The sequence below is a fragment of the Hylaeus anthracinus genome, unplaced genomic scaffold, assembly GCF_026225885.1.
Source record: "Hylaeus anthracinus isolate JK02 unplaced genomic scaffold, UHH_iyHylAnth1.0_haploid 16617, whole genome shotgun sequence".
In the NCBI taxonomy this organism is placed as follows: domain Eukaryota; kingdom Metazoa; phylum Arthropoda; class Insecta; order Hymenoptera; family Colletidae; genus Hylaeus; species Hylaeus anthracinus.
Genome location: NW_026534679.1, coordinates 1 through 23,469, shown reverse-complemented (window position 1 = coordinate 23,469; position 23,469 = coordinate 1). Strand labels below are relative to the sequence as shown.

At 40.9% G+C, this 23,469-nt stretch overlaps 1 protein-coding gene and 1 long non-coding RNA gene across 3 annotated transcripts; one reads left to right on the top strand and one right to left on the bottom strand.

Moving 5' to 3' along the window:
* Positions 1-3,403: 3,403 nt before the first annotated feature.
* Positions 3,404-5,871, top strand: LOC128892744 (uncharacterized). Its single transcript, XM_054153284.1, has 7 exons — positions 3,404-3,572; positions 3,757-4,010; positions 4,548-4,670; positions 4,740-4,795; positions 4,858-4,936; positions 5,009-5,137; positions 5,393-5,871. The coding sequence occupies exons 1-7, from the start codon at positions 3,455-3,457 to the stop codon at positions 5,594-5,596; spliced, it is 963 nt and encodes a 320-aa protein (XP_054009259.1). The 5' UTR covers positions 3,404-3,454; the 3' UTR covers positions 5,597-5,871.
* LOC128892745 (uncharacterized) lies at positions 5,101-23,463 on the bottom strand. 2 transcript variants are annotated; one of them, XR_008461177.1, is made up of 4 exons: positions 22,270-23,463; positions 16,391-19,727; positions 14,146-16,311; positions 5,101-5,243 (listed from the first exon to the last, which is right to left on the bottom strand). It is a non-coding gene; the product is annotated as an uncharacterized LOC128892745 (long non-coding RNA). The 2 variants fall into 2 exon arrangements; XR_008461176.1 differs by lacking the exon at positions 5,101-5,243 and adding an exon at positions 7,246-7,355.
* Between the last annotated feature and the right edge of the window lie 6 nt (positions 23,464-23,469).

The following is a 23,469-nucleotide window of genomic DNA, read 5'->3' as shown; positions in this document are numbered from 1 at the left end:
CTAAAATTTTATCGAACCATTACGAATGGACCTGTCGATGTCTGCACGATGAAAATGAGACCAAACACGACCTCGTTCGTACAATTTTTATTAACATGCTATTCTAATGATTCGCGAATGTCTTCGAATGATGTTTAACTAAAAGTAGTCCTAAAATGGTCGTCTTTGGACTCGTTTTTATTCGGAGAACGAGCTCGATCCATCAGCGAGACTTTCATGAAAATGTAATGAAAAATACAAAAATGATCGATACAGCATACTTATTCCGATGCCAAGTTAACTGATACTTGATCGCTGTACTTTCAGTTCCCAATGTCCAAGCTATCCAAACACCTTTTACCGATGTAAAGCTAAGATAACGAATCAAGGTAGCATTAATGAAAAAGAATTAAAAATAAAAGAAATATCGAAATTGTTACAAAATGTTCCAATGATTACCTCGAAACAATTCACAACTCTCGAGTACAGTTACATTTCGAGGTCTGTCAATAACACTCGACCTTTGAATTCAATCGATGCTGCAACAAATCTCGTCTACCACCAACGCTGGTTAGAACTATCCAGGCTCCTGTTAGACATATCGAACAGAACGCTTGAGAATTGACACGTCATTGGATTGGTTCCATCGTCAGTTCACAGGCAAAGTGTGAAAAAAGCAACAAGGACATTTCTGCTGGGAGAGGTGTGAACCTTTCGAGCGTAATGGATAGTCAAGATGGCGGATATGGCCACTCGACGCAATGTTTACAGTGCAGTCGCTCATCCGTTTACCTTTGGTCGAGCGCGTTAGCAGCTTGAACCCATTTCCGCTATCACCTCTCATATGATAGAGATTGACAGCCACTTGACGACCATACGTAGCCTGTCTTTCAACGAATCGCCTTTATCACCCTTCTTCGATATTTCCGAATACCGTTCTTCCTTTAACTCTATGGGGCACGGTGGGATCAAAAGTGTCCCACCTTTTTGATGTATCGTAATGCATGGTGAGACATTTTTAATCCCACCTCGAAATTTTGAATAGCTGCATGTGTATAGGCGCATGTGTATAGCTGTATGTGTAGGCCTTTATTAATAAAAATATAACAATCTTGTTTGATTTAAAACGCAATAAAATTCCTGTGCAACATGGGTCTACTTTATGACCTGAATTCCTGTGCCGCAGAGTTAATCCCTTAAGGACTTTAAGTTAAAGTATGACACGTATACAGTACGTACATGCGTGTACACTTATTTTCCAAGCTACATTCCATAACGTACAAGTAAACCACTACAATTGAGATTCGATATTCACGGTTAATTCCCCAAAGATGCAATACAGGAAAATCGTTAGAAAATTCGTGATCATTATAGGCGACCATCAGTTCGAATTTTTTACTTTTAAATAAACGCATCAATTGGCGTGATATTGTCCGAGTGAGACATTAGTAAAGGAATTCAAAGTTTCAGTTGTTCCCAGTGCTTCGAGGTACCCATGTGCCTAGTAATCGTCACAAGGAGTGAAAATGAGAGACAAGAGTCGGGAGGGTCCGTCGACCCTGACAACGTCATGGACGTCGTAAGGTTTAAGAAAAAGCGATCCCGGGCGACCAAGCTAGACAAAGGTAGCAATCGAGCTCCCTTTGACCAAAGAAAGTAGCGGACTTCGTCCCTCGAGTGCAACCATCCTAAAACGCTTGAATCGGCCATATCTGACCACGATTGTCCTCCACTGTTCCTCCTTTTACCATCAAACGAATCCGAACCGCGTTTCACGCGTCTGGGAATCGTACGAAAGGGGCTGAATCTTCAAGATTTGTCCCAGGGATGTTTTCGCGCTAAGACGATCGGTATAGACCTCTACCAAGTCTGCCTATTACATGGCAATAAGTTTCCATGAGACTTGAGATTAGTATCCATGTAGACATGTCGCTTAGGGGCTGTATTTCGGACAGTAAAGTGAAACAGTCCTACTTCAATCTTCGATCATCTTCGCTCTATAGGATGCTATGCAAGTATCGAAGGAAATTTCGCCATTTTTTGGCAAAGATAGCGTGCATAAATTATTTTTAGATCATCTTGAAAACAAGATATGACGTCGGTGCGCGGCGTGCTGCAAAGTTGTCGTGGACGTTGCTGGTAACACTGGACCGCGCCACTGACGGGACTTCGATAGTTAATGAAATTATAAGAACGTCCGTATACGCTAATATAGTTGCTTGGAATACATCAACCACGACCTGGACGGTATTTACGCTGTCGTGCTTTGACCAGGACATTTTCCCATTTAGAAAATCAATGTACGCTCATGACCGAGAGTAACAAACACTTTAACTTCAGAAAATTCTTGCGTATTGTTTTGTGTTTGAATTTGTATTTTATAAGCGATGTATTGTATACAATCTGTTGCTTTAAATTAAGGGGGGAGTCTGGTCCAGCTAATGTATTTTTCTAATGCATATAATTTCCAGATATAATTAATTTTTGTTATTGAAATTTTTTTTTATATATAAAGGTACGTTCAAAGAAGAAATCTGTTTTACATTGACTATTGTGTCTATCCTTGCACATGTATGTTTGTTTTACATATCAAGTTTGTACTGTATTACATCAATTTGTCTTCCATTAGATTCCTTTACATGCTGTTGGGGCCCACTGGTCTATACCTCGGGTACCTCGGGATTGCTAAGCCCGTAGCTGTAGCTACAATTGAACGTAGCTACAGAGCTAGCTACGAGGTAGCTGAGGTGATTAATAATTGTAATTATAATTGAATAATATAATAATTGGAACGAGCAGTTTTCTTGGTCGAGCAAATTATATAGCCCGCCCTGCCATTGGCGAGCATGCGACTGTGCGTCAGCGCATGCGCAACAATCAGCAAGGTGCGTTTTTATTCTTGCTAATCGAGCATTCCCCGTTCGGAGTCGCTACGATTGGCAAATCTACAGTATGAAGTACTCAATAATTAATTCTCCAAAATAATAGAACGATACAATGTTAATTTTTCAATACAATGTTATGTTTTTTACGTCGATCTCAGAACTTGTAAGAAAGCCGTTACACAGCATCAAACAACTGAATACGAACAAACAGGAAAATATGTTTTATAAAACACATTGCCTTGTACTATATTCTAGGTACACTGATACCTTTCATTCCTTTCGTGCATTCGTAGATAAATTAAACCGTGGTTATGTATATTTATCGCGTCCGTCTTGAACCAAATAAACATACGACGAGCATCTGAACTGGGAATTGATGCAGACTGTTGAGTGATTTTCTTGAATTCTCTGCTTTGATTCACCTACTCGAAACGATTAGACGAATCAAAGCAGAGATTCCAAGAGAATCATTCCACAGCTATCTTTGCTGACTACACCCATTGATTTTCTAGTAACGTTCACTGAGACCGCAAGATGGCGGAGCATAACGCGTCAGCAGCCATTCTTTGACACCGTGCAGAGAACCATCTATGCCACCGTGTCGCCTCTGCCTGAAAATGAAAGCAGAATTCAGACTCGTTTTGTTTCTATGCAATCTCTTCGCGTGGAGTGTCGCGCAAATCGACTTTTCCGACGACAACGTCGAAGGTGACGATATGAAAGTTTAACCGTGGTTCCTTTTTTCATCGCATCAAGTCGTCGTTGTTCGGCGATTTTTGACGCGGTCAGCTGTCTGTTTTCCTAACCAATAACCGACGTGTTTGCATCCTTCCATACCTTCTGCGTTGTTTCAACGACAAAGGTGGTATAATTTGTGCTCGAAACGTTACAGAGGATCTGAGGTACGTGGGTTTCGACCAGGTGCAGTCGCTCAGGCAACTCGTGTACGGTAACGGAAAGAATCGTCGAGATACGGACGATGACTTCGACAACTGGAAAGGCCGGTGGATGCCTGACAAACCAGGTGATCCAACTCCGCCGCCCAAGGTATTTCCAAAAATGGAGGAAGATCTCATACGTGGACTCTTGGAACCTATTTACGGAGTGCCCATGGGACACCCGTCGCCAAATTGCGATGATGCTAAGGTTAGCAATTCGAAGATATTAAAGGTTCATTCCCAAGTAACAAGAGTCACAACTTTTAACGTTGTTGCATTGATAATGACTGTGATAACTAGACTGCGGATCTTTATGCATTTATAGGAAATTTGAATGTGCAAGAACCTACAAAATGCAAACAATTTACGAGAATATAAAAAAGATCGTGAAGTAAGGTTCATGTTGTAATATGTTCAGAATAAAATAAATTCCTATTTAGGTTCAATTTTTGTAGGTACGTTCGCGAAGATTTTATTTTGCATAAAGATCCGCAGTCTAATGATAATAAACCAGTTTGGAAACAGACAGCTACGTGTCATAACATTCGTCACTAAACAATATGGCGTCAACCGATATGATTTTGAGGGTTCTCATCGTTATGGAAGAAAATATTTTTTTTAAGAACTGCAAGGATATTTATTTTATCCAATGACAGATCGAAAATATTCTTATAAAATCAATTTTTGTTTCCCCCTCTTCAAATCAGAATACTCTCTCAATGTGTCTTACGATGCTTGTTTTCAGACTAACTTAACGATCGATTGGGATGGCTCTCCAACCAATTATACATGTTACGGGAAAAAGCTAATGCCAAACATAGAAACGATACCCCTGAAGTACTGCGAGCAGATTCCAAAGAGTTACGTCGTAAGTATCGCGCTCGACATTGGTGCTACCTGTTGTCAGCTATTTTAATTATTTTAAAATATAATACAGGCTACGCATAAGTGCATGCAGGAAAGGATAGAGTACGACGATGACATTCCCCTGTTGTAAGTACGTTGTATCAATAACTAGTAATCGGGTATAAATTTTTAATATCGAGTATCTTCAGTGGACCGCATAGACCTTTATGGCCTGTCTACGGAGAATACAAATTTCTGCCCAAGCAGAGGTGGATTCATAGCCTCGAGGTATAATTGCTATAAAAATTATTAGTTCTGTTACTCTTGATTCGATATACCTTTACTCCCATCTGAATGTAGCATGGTGCGATCGTCGCATTGTATCATCCGTGCGCCAATCCGTTGGAGGTGAAGCACTTGACGAGCCTAGTCACTAGCTGTCTACGACGGCACGTCATCAGTCCCTATGATATGTTGAGCGAGGACCGCGTAAGTGTCATAACATACAGTCTGAATCATCTAACCTCATCATCTTATATTACCCAGAGCGGGACAATTACTTTGTCCGCCTTCGTTACCTCCATTATTCATAATCCTGTAAAAAATAAATCGAGGGGGTACTTATAACGGTAGAATATAATTTTTTCCTTGGTGTCTCCTTCTTTTATAATGGGACAAATGGAAACATTTTCTTTTGAGACAGATCATGCATGATTCATTAAATGTTCGATATTGACATTTCAGCCATTGGCACTGGTCTCTTGGGGATGCCGACTGACAATGTCATACGTCAATCATAAGGTGGTAACCGCGTTCATTCGCGAGCACGCTCTTCGTGGACCAGAGGCGATAGCCAGGGATGGCGACTTCGACGAAGCTCTTCTCCGCCCGGCCAAGCTTGTGTCTGACTTTGAAGATTCGACCCTCTGTCCTGCTAATTCCGCGTAACGTTCGTACTCTAAAACACAACGGCTTGGAACCATGAATTTACTACTACCTAGCGCTTGTATGCGCATTATTTGTATGTACATAATGTAACGCGGTCCTTTGTGCGTTCTACCTACGAGTAATTTATTTATTTGAACGCCGTGATCGTTCAATGTTGTGCTTCTCGTGATGATGTCCCTATCTTTTTTTTTTTTTTGTATTTTTTATTACACCATAAGTCAATAAGAAAAATATAAATAAAAGAATCGAAAAGCCATGATTCGCTTGTGCGAGAACCAATGCATTTTTATTTCTTTTCCGCTTGGTCCTTTGCGGTTTTCTTTTTTTTTTCTCTTAACGAGGGCGAAGGAGACGAATGAATGGGACACGCGCAAACGTTTTTACTCCCGTTACATATTGTTGTATATTGTTCGTTTTTTTTTTTTTGGTTTTTCTTTTTTTTTCGAGAGAAGATCCGTTAATACATTGAACATCGTGTCGGTTTTTAAAATTTCTTTGCGGACCATTTGTTTATCTACAGACGTATAGTAACTTCACTGTAGTGCTGACTAAAATCGTTATTCCTGCGGATACGTATCTTCGACGATATATAAAATTAGGGTAAGACAATTAACGCTACTATATTTCGGTAATGTAAAATATACTACTCGTCTACTCAATGGTAAGTCGTTGAACGTAAAAGAATATATAATTGTACAGTAAACGCTTGGCTTCATTCTTTGTTCTTTATATATCGCTCGTAGTAGGTCAAGTGGGTTTTGAAAATTATTCGCATAAACGCGAGGGAAAATCGGCGAATCGCGGGGGCCGAGAAAAGCGAGATCTCGCGAAAAAAATGTTTTCGAGAGGGCGATTCGCCGATTCGGCTCTCGTTGGTCGACCGAACGTTTCTTTATGCCGCGATCCGACTCCCTCGAATCCTATTTTCTCTCGCCACACTATTTCTTTTCTCTCTATCCCGGTTCTCTACCGAGCCGGATCCACGGTTTGTTTGTAGGACAGAGATGGGCAAAATTCTTACCTAGATACAAATTTCCAATAACGAATAAAGGATAAACGATCGTTTATCCGTCGCTCATTGATATTATATTCATTTATATTCATCGGCTATACGATGAAATATTTAACAATGAACAAACGAGAAATAAACGTCACGAATAAATCGCTATACGTTGGTTTTATTCGTTATTTATTATTCAAATTAAATTTTACCCGTCTCTGGTTCAGGAGATCTACCATTATGTATATGCAGAGCCGAATTAAGGCGCGAACTTTTTCAAGCTACAGCCGAAGGGACTCCAGTGAAATTAGTGGAAGGAAGTTTACGCCGACTTTGTGTATTACATATTCAAACTATTTTGAAAATTGATTTTCTCCATATTTTTACAAATGATTTTCTTTCGAGAAACGATTCTCGTTTACCTTGAAAAATGACGTTCATTCCCAAAAATTATTTTCACTTAAAAACGTAATAATAGACGATACATGGTTTATTCTTCAACGTTATCTAATTACTCTTTACTTTTATGGAGGCCCTCACAGTATCCGTAACCCATGGATCTGCAAGAACTTAATCCGGCGCTGTGTATGCGTGTGTATACTCACAGAGGAATAAATCTTTGTGCATGGTTACACGGTGAAAGGGCACATTCAGTTGATCACATGTTATATTTCTACTGCTGCGGTAAATCGTCACTCCTCTCTTTGGTTTCCTCCGGACGAGTCTGAAGCCTTGCCTCGCCGCGCGTTCTCTTCCCGCCTCAAGGAATTAAAGATTACGACGGTGGATCTCTTAAGATTATTGCCAACTTTGTACAGTATAATAATAATAGTAATAACAATAATAATAATGATAATAATAATAGTAACAGTAATTGTACATCGTATTAAAGACGAGAAACGAAATAATTGTCTATCATTCTTTATCTCGTTCGAGAGGGAGAGAGAGAGAAGTGAAAATCCGTGCTCGCTCGATGCACAAACACGAGACGCAAATACGATTTATAGGCAGAAAAAACACCGTTGATTTATTGAGTAAGTAACCGTTAGTTGATACAGGTCTTATTTCACTTTTTTTTTTTCCCCATTTTGTTCATTTTTATGAATCTCGCCTATGAAATATCTACGATAAAAAGTATTCGTACCTCTTTGAACGTGCTAAATTCTGTTGGTTTCTCATGTTTCTCTCGCGCTCAACTTTCGCACACCCATCCACACGGCAGCCACGCATGCGCGCGCGCACACACACACACGCGCACACACTCTGTCGTCCAGAGTTCAGGCACGCCACTAAACCTCGTATTCGCAGATTCGCACGTTGTGTGTGTGTGTGTGTTTCTCTCTCTTTCCATGTTTCTTTTTTTTTTGTTTTGTTTTCTTCTTATTCTCTCTCATATTTAATACCGTTCGCACTTTCTTCCCCTTTCTCTCCCGCTCTCTCATTCCCCTACTTTTGTTTCTCAGTAATGTAAATTTTATTAGTAATCTCACTTTGTCGCGTGGCGCTCACCAGCGGTGCGCCAGCGCAACCATCCTTAACGTTACGATTAACACCGAACTTCCCTTTGATCGCTCTTTTATTTTTTGTTCGTTTGTTTTGTCTTTTTTCTTTTTATTCGTCTTCTTTAGTCTCAAAACATCATCTCGCAAACTTACGATTTACGCTTGAAAGTGGAATTGACACTCATAAGGTTATTGAAGTAGTCTCTCGAAGTAATAATTGCACCGATGCGACACGACCAATGTACATTTTTCTTTTCACACTTTGTCCTGTCGCGTTCAAAGGTCTCTAAAGCGTTCCCTCTTGCTTCGTCACGATTCCCGGTCTCTCTCCCTCTCTCACTCTCCCATTGACCACCTCTCTCGTTTATTTCTCGTCTTCCCAATTTCTGCCTCGCCTGGATCGCATCTACATTCTCGATGGACAAGTTTAACACAAGGAGACGGGCCACATATTCTTCCAATAATAATAAGACGAAAAACGAGAACGCCTTACAGCCACTCACACAACACAAGATAGATATTTAAAATAATATACCGATGATTATGCAAACGGGACAATGGTTCAACCGAGGTGCTTCTCTCGACCTAATCTCAAGTTGAACGAATATTTAAACAACTTCGGTTCAATTATTTTATAGAAACTATATCAAACGCACGTCGATCAGAATAAACGATGGTTACGAAGCCTATAGGGTAAATTGACGTTAATGTTCTTCTCTATACCGACAACTAATTTTTATGTAACTATTTCATAATTTTATCTACCACATAGAAAACTTAATTGTTCTATATTAAGGCAAGTTTGCTATGCGGTGTTCTCGTTTGTCAACTGTTATATCAATTCAAACTTTACCCATCTCTAATGACTGGCTACAAAGCTTCCGTCATGAATCCGCGGAAGGACGCGCAAGTCGATAGGACGCAGAGATCGAGAGGGAAAGAGAGACGGATAGACAGGCGGACATCGGAATCACTAACGCGCTCGGGATAAGATCGAAGATTCGCTCTCCGACATCTGTTCGTCAACAAGGAAAACAGCGAAGCTAAAGATTGACTACTATCGAGAAAGCCTCTCGTTCGTTCTTAGGCCAAACCGAGTAACGCGCGCACTGTCGATTATCGTGCGTGGAGCCCAGCTTCGATAAACTCGACCGTACCTACCAGAGGCGCACGAACGCCGCTAGCAGAGAGCAGCGGTTCCTTCCTAAACACCGCAGTGCGCAAAAAACTGCTATATCATTGATGATTCGCTGACAGAATTGGACACCGATATAAAATATATATATATAGATTAATCACTGAATGAAAAGTTACTTTGACGGGATAATTGTATCTATCGTGATTCGAAGAAAAACGAGAAATTAGTACACAAAACTTGATTGGTACTTTTCATATCTACCGTTCTTTTCATACCTACGCATTCGTAATTCTAAATGTATGATTTAATAGAATTATTTAAATACAAGTGGATTCGAATCCATCAGGTTCGTTTAAATAAACTTAATAGAAGAATAAATTATATTCTTAAAATATCGTAAATTATATAGTTTAATATAAATAATACGTATATACTTTTTATAGACTCATATTTATATTAATTATTGTTGCATCTGTTCCGTAATTCGCTAGTTTTCGTTTCGTAACTTGTAATTGCCCGTTCGCTTATTTAATAAATAGATATCTTCGCAAGAAATGTCATGTATTATTAATGTACCGATTCAGTCGTAATCAATACTATGCGATCGGATCGTGATCCACAAGTTAAACGTGCTCCATGATTATATTCGGTTAGACTATTTGTGTTATTCGTCAATTCCGATTACTCTTATAATTGAATATTCGCGATGGATCGTACGATTCATCAAACATTAATCAAACGTCATTTTGCCCAACACGTCAAACGGTTTGTCCGTCAATGACGGACGAACATCGCGTGCATCCGCCTTGCGCATAAGCGTGCTTAGTGTCTACATCCCTCCTAACGGTGTTCATGCGTCTGTGGCGAAACGAACAAGTTTTCTCGAAGCCTGTTTACCGCCGAAATCTATCGTGCCTCGGAAAACTGATTCGATGGTAAGAAAGGAAGGTTCAATTCCTCAATTCCTATCGCGAGAGTCGCTGTACACGCGCGCGTAAGAGAAAAACCCTAACGACGTACGAGATTTAAAAGCTAGAATAAAAAATAACCTAGACGGTAGATTGTTGTTCAGAGCGGTAGGGCTCGGATAGAAAATCCATGCGCACAGGAGACGACGCGCGTTTATCATCGTGTTCGCGACTTTCTTGTCCCGATGGGTTCTGAGTTGAACGGACAATACGTACGGCAGAGACGGGCAAAATTCTCATCTAGATGGAAACCTTGAATAACGAATAAAAGATAAACGATTTTTTTATTCGTTACTCGTCGAATGAAAATTAGAGATCGAACTACAGAATGAAATTACATTTCACGTTGAACGAAGCAATTTGATAAATACATATCCGAGTAACGGTTTTTTTTTTATTTTGCCAGTCTCTGGTACGTTGGTTGAGTAGTCAAACGACTAACTATTAGAGCCGGCAACGTATTCGCGACAAAAGATTGCTTCAAGTGTGGTGGTGGTTGGTGGTGGTGGTGGTAAGTCTGTGAAGAGGAAAGCGTTTCGCGTCTCGCGGTAATTTTACGAATCTCGCGAACCACCGAAATACTAAATATATTTAATAAACACCGAGAAAGAGAGAGTGAGAGAGATCCGTGTAACTGTATTCGCCGGAGCGACGAACGCTTGGTTCGCGAATCGATATTTCCGTTGGAGACGCGAAGCAACGCTTACAGGGAAAGGACCTGATCTGTTTCCCTCTGATTCTAACGTGCTTCTGCAGCCCAGTAAAAATGCAAATACCTGATGAAATACGTACAACTTTAGATGTAGATGCTTGATAATTTTAGTGGTATCAGTGGGACTAGTACGTAAATTTAATTACTTGTATCTCTGCAATTATCGAGTGTCTACGGCTTACGTTTCGCTCATTCAAACGAGGATCTCTTCTGTTATCCTGGAAAAGCACGTTACGATTGGAGGGGAACTGTTTGGGTCCTTCTCTTGTTAGAGGAGCGCGCCGCGCCGTTTGAAGTAACGAGACCTCGCGAGTCGAAGATGGAGTTGCGATCACTTGCTGTAAGTAACTTCGAAACGAACGTTCTGGCGCCTGATCGGTATTCGGAAGCGAACGACAATATCCACTCCGACGACGCGAACGGAACTCGAACGTTTTTCTCGATTCGAAAAGCCAGACACAACAAATACCGAGTACACCATCTTACACGGCGATCGATTTCATATCGTGACAGAGGGATTACACGTTAACTTTACCTTTAGTTGTATCGAATGATTAAGTAATAGATCGTGGCAACGTAACTATCTAAACTAACAATTATTATGCCTCTGTACAATGCAAAGTGATTTTTAAGTATCGTTAATTATTCTTAATCATTATCATCGTCCTCATCGTCAATCGTCGTCATCATCATCATCATCATCATCATCATCACCATTATCATCATCATATCATCATCATCATCATCACCATTATCATCATCATCATCATTGTTAATGGTACTTTCCTTCCGTTTCTCTGCCATTTCATTTTTTTTCTTTATCGTCACGGTATTTTCATCAATTTGCCACCACCACATTATCGCACTATGTTTAATATCGTTATTACAGCAACGTACGCGACGTGGCCTGTGTAGCGTGTAACTGCTTTTTACCTTTATATCATTTTTAAACATTAACCCATAATCTTTTAAATATATGTACCTCAACGTTCATATAATATAATCAACAAAACATTAACACGAACGTCGCTCGTTCCTTGCTCGAAAAGCGATTATTTAATTGATAGTTCACGAGCAACAGGCGTCGCGAATAATAAATTATTATCGTTAATATATTACTCTTTTCGACTGTGCCGACTAACTATGTAATATATATATACATGTAACGCGCGTGTATGTGTCCGTGTAATGTATCTGTATATATAGATGTGTCTATGCATGTACGCGTGCACGCGTGTATGTATGTATGTATAGTTATGTATATGTGTCTTTACGGTGCGCACGAACGCGTTATCGCGCGCGTGTTGCTCTGTATATATATATAGTGTTACATATGTATACATTTCCGTGTACATTATCGGTATTATCGGTACGACCCAGATATCATCGTCGACGATTGTGTTACCGTTAATTATTTCTCCGTAACACCTATATTATATTATTGCTGCAGCTTTATAGATACCCTCTTCCCTCCTTCTCGCGTGTTTCTTTTTTCTCTCCTCTGCGTCACAATATTATTTCCCCCCACTTCCTCCTCCAACATGTATTCCGCGCCGATGACCGATCGTTTTAAAGATACATACACATCTTCGCGAAATACTCTTCCTGACTTCGGACGAATCGTCGACGACCGACAGAACCACGCTGATTACGATACATTGCAACAAACGAAGGCGATTAGTCTATACGAATTCATGAAATGCACGAGCCGCCATCGTCGTTCTCGTCGAACCGCTCGCTAGACAATTCGGGGGTACGCGATAGCGGACGAAACGGCAGCGAACTGATCCAATCCGTATTGTACGGTGTTGTACTGTACCATAATGTTCTCAACTTTTCAACTATATTGCACAGAGCTGCACTGTGACGTACTACGCTATGTTTCACTGTACTATATCAGTGCTTCTTAACCTGTAAGTAGAGGGCCCAAAAATGTTGTAGCTTCAGGCTTAAAAAAAAAACAAAAATTTGTGTAAATGTAAATTACTACATTTAGATTAAATTGTAATTTTTTGCTACTTTATGTTACGTACTTTAACACGTTGACTGGCAAACGAATATTCTTGAAAATTTCTGCTAAGATTAAATATTATTTAGACTATCAGAGTCTAGGCAATGAAATATTTATCGTGGTATTTAGTTTTGTAACCACATCAAAACTCGTGAATTTCATTTAGATTCATCTCCCGTGACGTCTTTTAGAATTAATCTTTCTAGTTCTCGAGTGAGAAACACTGTCACCCATATATTGGGTGACATGGCGATCAACGTGTTAACATATAACAAATATTGTGGTTCTTTTTCAAGTGATGTATCATCATCCTTCGGTATCTTCAAATTTTTGTCAAAACAATTTGTTACAAAGAGCTACCAATTAAGTGAAGGGGGCTATACCACGAATAGGTTGAGAAGCACCGTGCCATGTAGTAAAATGAACAAAACTGTCGTGGCTTGTTCGCAACCGTTCATGCCATGCAAATTATATAAACATAATGAACCAATGAATCATACGTTCAGTTTTAAGTTAGGTTTCGTTAAAAAGCAGCGAGATCAGAGCAACGTTCTGGTCCTCGCTGCCATATTGTCGCGTTCAAGTTCGTCGAAAGAAAATATAGTCTGTTGCTGCATGGAACTCGACGCAGATCGATTAGCGTCCACGAAGTGGAACGAAGCGTTTGCGTCGATCGGTCGATCGAACCCGATACCTAATGGCGTTTCCTGCAACGCAAAGTTGAGGACATTCCGTCGATCTCTCGATTCGATAAAGCAGCGTCGGCTAATCAAAGACACACCGTCGAAAGCGAGATTCAAGCTACTTACGTATACGTATGCAATAAAACAAAAATTATCCTAAGATCGCAACTAACTTGGAAATTCTTTCTTTGCAATTCTGTGATGCGATTACGCGACGCTCCGTAGACGTTTCCGTGTATAAAGAAAATGGTTTTTCTCGACGCATCGTTAAACCACTCTACCGGCGCTGTTTGCGGTCGACTGGGTTCGTTGACACCATCTAGACCGATACATTGTAACAAGACTCTACTTGATAGCAGCTGACACTTTTTGTGGTTGTGTTTTCATTCGCGCGCTATGTTACGTCCTTGGACTGAGACGTGTCAACGACATTCGACGAAACCATTACCAAGGTATAATGCTTGGTAATTTTCCCAAGATGAATATTCATGTGTAGTCACGAATCATTGAAACCCAAACGAATAGTACTACTTACGATTCACCGTTGTTTCGTTGTAGAGAGGTCTAGCGTGGAAGATGATACGCTTCGAATAATCTGATATGTTTGCTAGTGACTGTGTGCAATACGTTGAAAAAAAAAAAAAAAACTTGATTACACTCTCAGAGACGAAAACCTGTAGCTTCTGCGAGAACACGAAGGCCGCCATCTTTGATCAAAGACGAGACGCGCCACCTAAGTGACGATCGAAGTACTACTACATTCCACGAAGCCGTGGACTGTACCGAACGAAATGCCATCCTTGATTATAATTACTAAACAATCAATAACCGTGATAAATGCTTAATAAATAATCGAACAAAACTAACAGCCAATAAATAGTCAGATAAGGTTAACTCTGAAAAACGACACATCAACTTACGATTCCACGAGTAATTGCGCAGCGTTTGCGACAAGCACAGTCAGATACTTTCCAACCAGCTGCAGGTCGATGAAAGCGATCAATTATTTCTCAAGCGCGCACGAGAATCAGCGAAGAACCGATTTCCAAGCTCGTTGTAAAATCACAGTGAAAAGATTGCACTTGGGTGGGTTAGTCAGAGTTTGACGCAGCTACCAGAGCTAGATCCGACGCGACGAACGAGAGAATCGCTCGGTAGCCCCGCGTTACAGAGAAATTCCATTGGGTTTCAGACTTGGCTAGGAACGGGATACGTTGATACACGTTACGTTCGCGATTATCGATGGCCAGCTATATGTTATTCACGATGGGACGCAGGCAGTTGCTTCGAATACTGTTTCTTTTCATCTCGTAGGCCGGACAGCCCTGGTACGCGTGATTCGCGGACTCGGATTCGTTTCGTGCGACCTTTTCGCGTTATTCTCTCGACCGAGAACATAACAGCGTCGTTCACTCGAGGGAATAACGCCTTAGACTGATCCAACCAGCGGACGCGTGATACCACTCTCCCCTCCTCCTCCCCTTTGCGACGTATAAACACGAGTTTTTCCGATCGCGGTTTGCCCATCCTCGCGTGTTTTCGTCGCTTCTAGCGGAATCTCTCGATGATCCGGAAACAAGTGGAAATCTGTCTAATGTTTATAATGGGGCAAAGGGAGGGGGGGGGGGGGGGGGTAGGGGTGTTAATATTTCGAGATAATTATTATACCTAGTTTACGCCGTGCATTCGATACACTTACTTAGTACTCGATGCGTACCAAACACTCGGTGTATCAAGTTGATACAATACCGTAAAAAAACCTTGATATAAGTTCGTTATGGCCTTACGTGACGAAAAAGACGGACTAATCCTTCTGTTTAGTTGGGGATAAACAATCATCTACCACAAAAGTAGTATAATTAAACTAAACGAATTAAACTAAACTTGAGTTAGTAATTCTTATGTCTGTAAATTAGAACTTTCGAGAAACTAATACGCATTTTCCTTGTACACATTTCCACGCGTGTTTTAGATGTCAGGCATATGACACGTCCTCCATCCTTACATTTGGTACCAGCTTGATACAGTAGGAGTAGTTTCGGTGTTGTCGGTCATCGCGTGCTACCTCGGGCGTATCAAAAATACGGTGTAAACTAGGATAAGAGATATATCGCGAAGGATAGCAAGACCGCGAATCGGATCGACGATGTACGGTGGGATATTACGTCTCGGTGAAAAAGGTGGCGACGCTCGCGGAACGGAACGAGACTGGCCAACGAAACTGTCCGTGAAACGGTGTTCGTTGGAAGCCGAACGAAACGTAACCGGGATTATAGCGATCTCGTCGATGCCGGCACAGCGACAGCGACAGAGGACGATCGTGCAAACAACGACAGCGGCAGCAGGCGACGGCGTTTCTTCGTCCTCCGAGCTGGTCTCGTTGTTCTGGCTGTGTTCCCCCGGTGCTTGCGTAGGCGGAATGCGAGGAGCAGGAGGACGAGTTCAACGACGATCGGCGGGACGAGGTACGTCGAGCGTCGACGGGATGCTCGTCGACGACGCCGCGGCCGAGATCGTAGCCGTAACCGTGGATGACTGCTGCGACCGGATCGTCGATGCAGCCAATGTCGACCACGCCGACGACGGCGATTGTTCGACTTTGAAACGGCGAGATTTCTTACGTTTCGGGCCGACTTGCCTGGATACAGTTGCTGCCGACGGCTCGCATTCGCGTACACGACGGCGACGCTTTTGGACTGTTCTGAAAACACAACGGCATGCATCATTTGCGCGAAATTGCCACCGGTTGCCCATCCCCGTGTTAAACGCTAAATGGATACCTGATTTCGGCGTTCACAGTCCAAAGTATCCAGCGACGCTGGTGGCCAGAATGACGACGAGTATAGCGACGCAGATCATGATCATGATCTTCTTCTGCACTCGGCATCAACGGATCGGCAAAAATACAATTATGGATTACAAACGAAGTACGTAACGCGATGGCGTACGGTCCTACCGTTCGCGGTTATCCGCTACGGTTATCATCAGTCTGCTACGCTACGAGCCACGTTGCGTCGTTTGCGTACGCGTTCATCTTCCCTTCGCGTACCTTTTTTCGGTCCTTCTCGAATCGCAGCTAGTGCCTCTCTGCGTGTGTGCGCGCGCGCCTGCCAATCTCTGTCCATATCTTCGAATCGTTGGATCATCGATTCATCGTACCATTAACCGATTCGAACGGAACGTTCGCGACAGCCAATCGACTCCTCGAGTCGTTTACTCTATCACTCTAAACTGCGCTCTCAACAAGGAATCAAAACGGTTCGCAACATGACCGTTCGTAATTTTAAATATTATTACCTGTTCTATACAAATGCAATTATTTACATAATACACGCCGACGAGCGAGATTGCGATCGCTCGCGACGGAAATACAACAAATATACGCTTCGGGCATCGCGAGGCAATTACTCGGAATCATGGCGACACATCGGTTTCGTATTGATTCGTGTATGCCGGTCGCCCTTCGAGTCGACTATGGTAATATACCTGCGTAAAGCTGCTCGAGATCCATATCTACTTCCGTGTCAATATTATCTTTAATTTTAGATCGCCTGCAGTTGGCGTACACACGCTTATTCTGTATGCCTATAAGCGCGCAATGCAGCACGACGAAAACTGGAGAATTTCCCCGATCGGTTGGCAACGTGTTAAGAATCCCTCTGTACAAATCATACGAGTCTGTGTCTCGTCCAGATCGTTAGGAATTTTCCAATACGTCTAGTCGAGAGATCTCGAGCAGCTCTAACACCACAGTTACGTATACACTCTTTCGACGCGGGTACTCGTGTGCGAACGTATTATAAATTCTCGCGGTAATTCCATGTTAAGAACTTGGAAACGGATATGAAAACAAAGGACAGCGAAAAGTCGCTCGAGCACGTGCCGGGTCAACGATCAACGGAGACAGTGATGCAGTTTGTCGATAAAAACGGAACTCGATTGGGACGGGTATTCCCCGTGCGGAACTAGACACTCCTTTCTCGTCATGTACTTCCACCTTTCTTCATTTAACTCCTCCGTCACCGTCCTCCACAACTCGTTTGTCTTCTATTCTTTGGCGCTACTCGGGATCGATCGAATACGATCGCAGAAAATCCGTCCACGGAGTTTGTTCGCGAGGGAAAACCCGTGTTCACGTATTCCTTGGCTCGTCTCTCGTGATCGCCTCTCGTGCACTATTCCCTGAAATGCTCTCGTATTCGACCCTCGATCTTCTTACAACGCGTACACCAGAATGATTATGAAAATGATGAACACTAGTGTCAGGCAAATTACGATGAACATCAATTTCTGCGAACAAAGTACAATATTGCGATCACTCGGAGGAACGCGCGATCTCGCGCTCTGGAATTGGTACACGTGCGTGGCTGCGACCAAGTAAAAGGATCTCGTAGAAAGAGACTCGAACTTCGTGGTAGACCATGATGTTCTCGTTGGCATGGTTGGATGTTACCCATCGAAGTTTGTACGAACCACTCACACCGGTACCAGAACCATTGCCAGCGCTGGCACTGGTAACACAAGTTGAAAGATCGTGATCGGCAAGGTACTTGGCGAATCGACCGCGGTCTTTGCTCTCGTCTGTCTTGATTTTCGAGACTACGCGTTGGCCATCGGAGATGGACAGAATTTTCTTTGAATTCATCATCTTCTACCCGTGTCGATTAAATTATTTGCTGGACCTGTGAATGCGGGTTCTATGCATTTGTAGCGTTCGTCAAGCGTGACGTTTACCGACAGAATACTACGAAAGAGCTCTCCAATCGATAAAGTGCTCTGTCGGTAATGTAAAGAAATCTCCGCTACATGACCGACAGAGTACTCCATCTTACCGACCTCCTTCAAAACTATTCAGTCGATACTGCGGAGTACTCTAGCATCGCAGTCTTTTCAAATAACAAATGAAAAAATTTGAATGCTACCTTTCTGCGTTTATTGTTTATCCAGAAAATAATTTTACTCGTCTCGAGCTTAACTAACGAGCTAACGAGAGAAACGACACGACTGGTCGGTCGGTAGTCACACAAGAGTCTGGTCAATAGTCACACAAGATGAACCAATGTACGCCTGGTGCATTCGACGTGCAAACTGGCCGCGTTAGTAGAACAAATTAGTTTCTATTAATGAGTTATTGTGTTAACGAACAAGTTGCTTCGGAGATAGAGGTTAGAAGTCGAGAAAAACTGGTGCCCGAGAGGAGGATAGCGAAAACCGGTGCTGCTAGCTGGTTGACTATGCTGAAGTGGATGCGTGGTCGAGTATTTCCTGCTAATAGATGTATTGCGGGGAGAAGGAAAGATCAGTCCTGGAAGGAATTCCTTCTAAAATTGGCCTAAACTTTACAATCAGTCTTCGAGAGACCTGCAACTAAGCATTACTCGAGGATCTTTATCCTCCTGCATCCTACTCACCGGAGATTGGCAACATTTTATTTAGACGACAGACAACGTACAGCAACATTTATTATATATTTCAAATTCTATTTTCTATCCAGTCAGTAAAGGATACAAGGTAGCTTACCTTCTATTTGTTATTCAGACGTGTTATCTGGGCGAGAAGTTTGCCCATCTCTGTTACTCTACAGGACTGATCTTTTTCTCTTCGTACAGTACCAAGACGCGTCTAACTCTTCTTTCCGCTTCGAACTATCCTCCTCCCTTCCTTTTATCCAGAGATCGGCAAAATTTTCTTCGAATAACAGGCGACGAATGAAACCAACGAGTAGCGATTTATTCGTGACGTTTATTCGAACGAACAGTGAAACTTTCATTCGTTCATTGTGAAATATCTCGTTCTATAATATAGATTCTAGCCTCTAATCGACGAGTAACGAATAAAAGATTGTTCCTTTATTTTTTTTTTTTATTCGTTATACGAGATTATCGTATGGGTAAAAATTTTGCCCGTCTCTGTTTCTATCGTAATTCTATCCCTTTCCCTCAACGAGTCGGTCGCAAACGTTTTTTCTACCACGTGTCCCACGAAAAGATGAACATTCCCCCACTTCTTTCATACGTAATGCACGGCTCTTTAGCTACCAGTTGGAACGCAAGCTATTATGATGGAGATTAATATCACGGCCAATATTAAGACGCAGATTATGATGAAGTACAATTTCTGTGGACAGAAAAAGAAAGATACGATTCGCATCAGACGACCGCCAGAAAATAAAACGACGGACAAACGAAACACGGTCGAATCGTACAAAGCGTAGAAAATCATCAAGAGGAAACAGAAAAATCGGATGCTTCGTCTTCGTGATGCGGCGAACAGCGAAAGGCATATCAATTTCTCGCACATTAGAGAACAACCAGACGTAGACCGAAGGATAAACAGATAGATGAACAAACAGAAAGCAATGAGAGAAAAGACGAGAGAGAAAGTGAAGCTAACGAAATGTTTCTACTGCAACTCCTCGATAAAAGTCGCGAACTTCGGTTGGATTGGATCAGGTGGATCGACGACGTTTTCCCAATGAAAACGAGTCCAAACACGATACCATTCGCACTAGAATGAATCTTGTTTAACAAGGTCGATAATTCCCTGTTTAAGAGACAACGAAGGATGTCGAAGAGGCATGGCTCTTAATAATTATTGTATTACACACCACATGTGATCGTGTTTGAAATCCTGAAAGTTGAATAAAAAATATAAAAGTTTCTATTCTCAATAGCGTGCGAAATCTGTTCCCGTTTATGTATCGTACCGCATTTACTTGATGCATTGAGAAAAACGTAATGGCGACGATTCCGAAACATTTATCAAGATAGAAATCAGGACTTTTAAAGAGGAGTTACGGTCTACGATTAAATGCGACGGGTATGTTACAACTTAAAGGGTCTTCCTCCTATACAGATTTGAAAATATCAATCAATACAATACTATGGGACAAGGAAAAAAGAGAAAATAAGAAACCGTAAAAAATTAGCGGTATACATAAAAATTAATAATTGGGTTAATATGACAGAAAAATAAGGATAAAATTCGTAGCAAAATATTTATTGCAAAGCATTATGAAATTGTAGATTTCTATGAATTGAAAATTCTCTCTGAATGTCAATTATTATTAATATTATAGGTAAAGCAAGCAAGCAAATTCTTCTCAACGGTAAGCCTTTGTAACTGTGAACGATACTAATTGACGTATTCGAGTTAATCCATGGTTAGGAAGTAAAATAGTAAAGAATAAAATAAAAGGAAAAATATATAACTGACAGTGTCTTTATTACCTACATAAAAAATGAATTAAAAAGAGAAGGTATCATTCGTTAGACCGGCTAGTGAAAATAAAAATTCGACGGGAAAGTGATTAAGAGAATTCCGTGCAAAACCAAACGGTCGATTACGACAGAAACAATTAGTACTGAGCGATAGAATGCCCGTGCAAAATTAAACACAACTCATGTTTCAAGCCATTAAGTATTCATTATTAATAATGAAATTAAATCGTTGTGCCTTCAATCTCGTTCTAGAACTCTTCTTCAGTAAATACATTCTAATGAGATTTTCGAGATTAAATTTTTATAACAGCATTTTAGCTACGTCTCGTCTCTCTACATTTTCTACTTTATTTTCTGCACGTTTACTTTGCGAAGAACTTGTGCGATAGATGTAAAATAACTAAATGAATATAAATTGACGGAACATCGACTCTAGAGGTAGAAAGTAAGAGAGTAGATGTAATACTAACACACATATTTCACTAGTATTTTTTATAAAATTTATTTATTAAAATTTGATATTCATAAAATAAAAATTCGGTTCCATTACCTACGCTATTTGCACGCAATTTTATAAAAACGATCTACTTACATAGAATGCGTTTACTAAAGAAAATTAACAACGAGATTAAAAGTGTTATGAAGACAAGAATTAATAATAAATGTTTAATGGTTAGAAACACGAGTTGACAAAAAAGATTAGTTCGATAGCTAGTGTATCGGATGCAAGGGACTAGGATAAAGGAGGCATCGTCACAGGCAGAAGAAACGATACGTTGCGAAGCAAACTGGATACGTATCGTCAGGGTTGTTTTTACGCTGCAGTATCTAATCGGAATCCTTTGCTCCTATCCCCTAGTTTTCACTACAAAGTTAATAACTGTCAGTGATCACCGCTGGATTATTAACAATCACTGTTTCCTTTGGATTCGGTTCCCTACATACTATTGGTATACTTTTCCCTGCTTGTAAGCGAACAATCGTGGTAAATAAAATGCAAAAACTAAATGAACATCAATAAACGTAAACCAGATGTCAAAACATACACTATTCCAGATAATACTTGTATCGTTGCATGGAACCAGTTTTAACTTATACCATTATGTAGGAGCAATGTTAAAAATTAAAATGATAATACTTGTAGCGTACTTAAAAATATAGGAAAATGTTCGGAATGCACAATTAATCTTGCCAAAATAACAGCAAAACCAGATGGCAAAATTGTTTTTGGTTGAGAAAATAAAAAAGAGAAAGCCAAAACTCTCGGTTGATTTTCGACTATCACGGTCCTTTGATATACACACACAGTACTGTTTGTGGTGATTTCGCTTTCCGATGAATAATTAGGTCGATAAGTCGTTTTCCAGATAGAGATTCGGATGAAAAAACAACAAGACTAATCCAGCGGCGATCAAACGTTAACGGTCCGATTCGTTTACCTTCACGAGCTTCGCTCCGATACTCCTCAGCCTTGATCAGCTCGCCTCGGGCCTGGCCCACCTGGTCGCCGGTCTGATCGACGAAGTGCTCAATGACGGTTCCCGAACTCACCCTGCCGTGCCAAAGGATACGGGGTCGAAGGAAACGAATGGGAGAAAGAGTTTGGAACCGAAGACCAAAAGGAATGAGGAGAAAGAGAACGAGGCAGAGGAGACGCATTGGTAGCGATGGGACTGATACGATTACTTACAACTGATGTCCAAGCAATTCGACACTCGAGTACTTCACAGGAAACGCGTCGAAAGGTAGCAAAATATTTAGGTATAGCTCAACAAGTTGACCTCGTCTTACCTACATCGAGATTTTTTTTATATTCTCTTTATCCTGGCTTCGAGAAAAGCTTCTCGTTCTATTTATGTTATGTTGGTTAGGTTGGTTACCTTTGCTATACGATTGCTTACTACTAATCAGACTTTGTTTCCCATTGATCTATTACACCATTAATGCCAATTCGATATTATTGATATTAAGACATTCGTTATGAATATATCCATATAAATAAGTATCTGTAACAAGTACGTATATGTACATATAAATACAGTTTAGTACATAGATTATCTGCGTATATTTACACATACATATAGTACATGCACGTATATCTATAAGCATTTATCATATACATTCACGTATCATGACCATTTATGTACAACATCTTTCTCAAGCACCATTACTTTTCTCCTATAAATAATACTAATAATCCATACAAATAACGAACAGTTAGTATACTGTATTAACGATACAAATTCTGTGATACCCATATGCATCAAGAACGAAGCGATGGACCACGAGGACGTGAAGTGATTAAGAAGAATTTCATATGGAGTGTCTGTGGTTCTTATTTAAAATGCATACTCGTTAAAACTAATAGAACGTGGAATATTTTTACGAGAATCGCTTGGAACTCTGCCAATGTGAAATATCTCTAGGGAATCTTCTGCTCAACCGAGGTAGAACCGAGGTAGTTCGTTCCCATTCCCTTCACTCGACCCACGACGCTCAGACCACTCCTTTAGGGACCCTATTAAACTTGTTGAGCTATACTTCCTTATTAATTCTTGATACCGAAACTTTTGCAATGAATACTCGATCGATACCAATTCCGTATAATATCCAGCAGACATCGACGCTATTCTGAATGA

What these genes read in the sequence shown, in the direction of transcription:
- LOC128892744 (XM_054153284.1), top strand. Translation starts at nt 3,455, where the DNA reads ATGCCACCGTGTCGCCTCTGCCTGAAAATGAAAGCAGAATTCAGACTC. An exon ending in CAAATTGCGATGATGCTAAG is followed by an intron (nt 4,011 to 4,547) that starts GTTAGCAATTCG and finishes GCTTGTTTTCAG; the next exon opens with ACTAACTTAACGATCGATTG. An exon ending in ATATGTTGAGCGAGGACCGC is followed by an intron (nt 5,138 to 5,392) that starts GTAAGTGTCATA and finishes TTGACATTTCAG; the next exon opens with CCATTGGCACTGGTCTCTTG.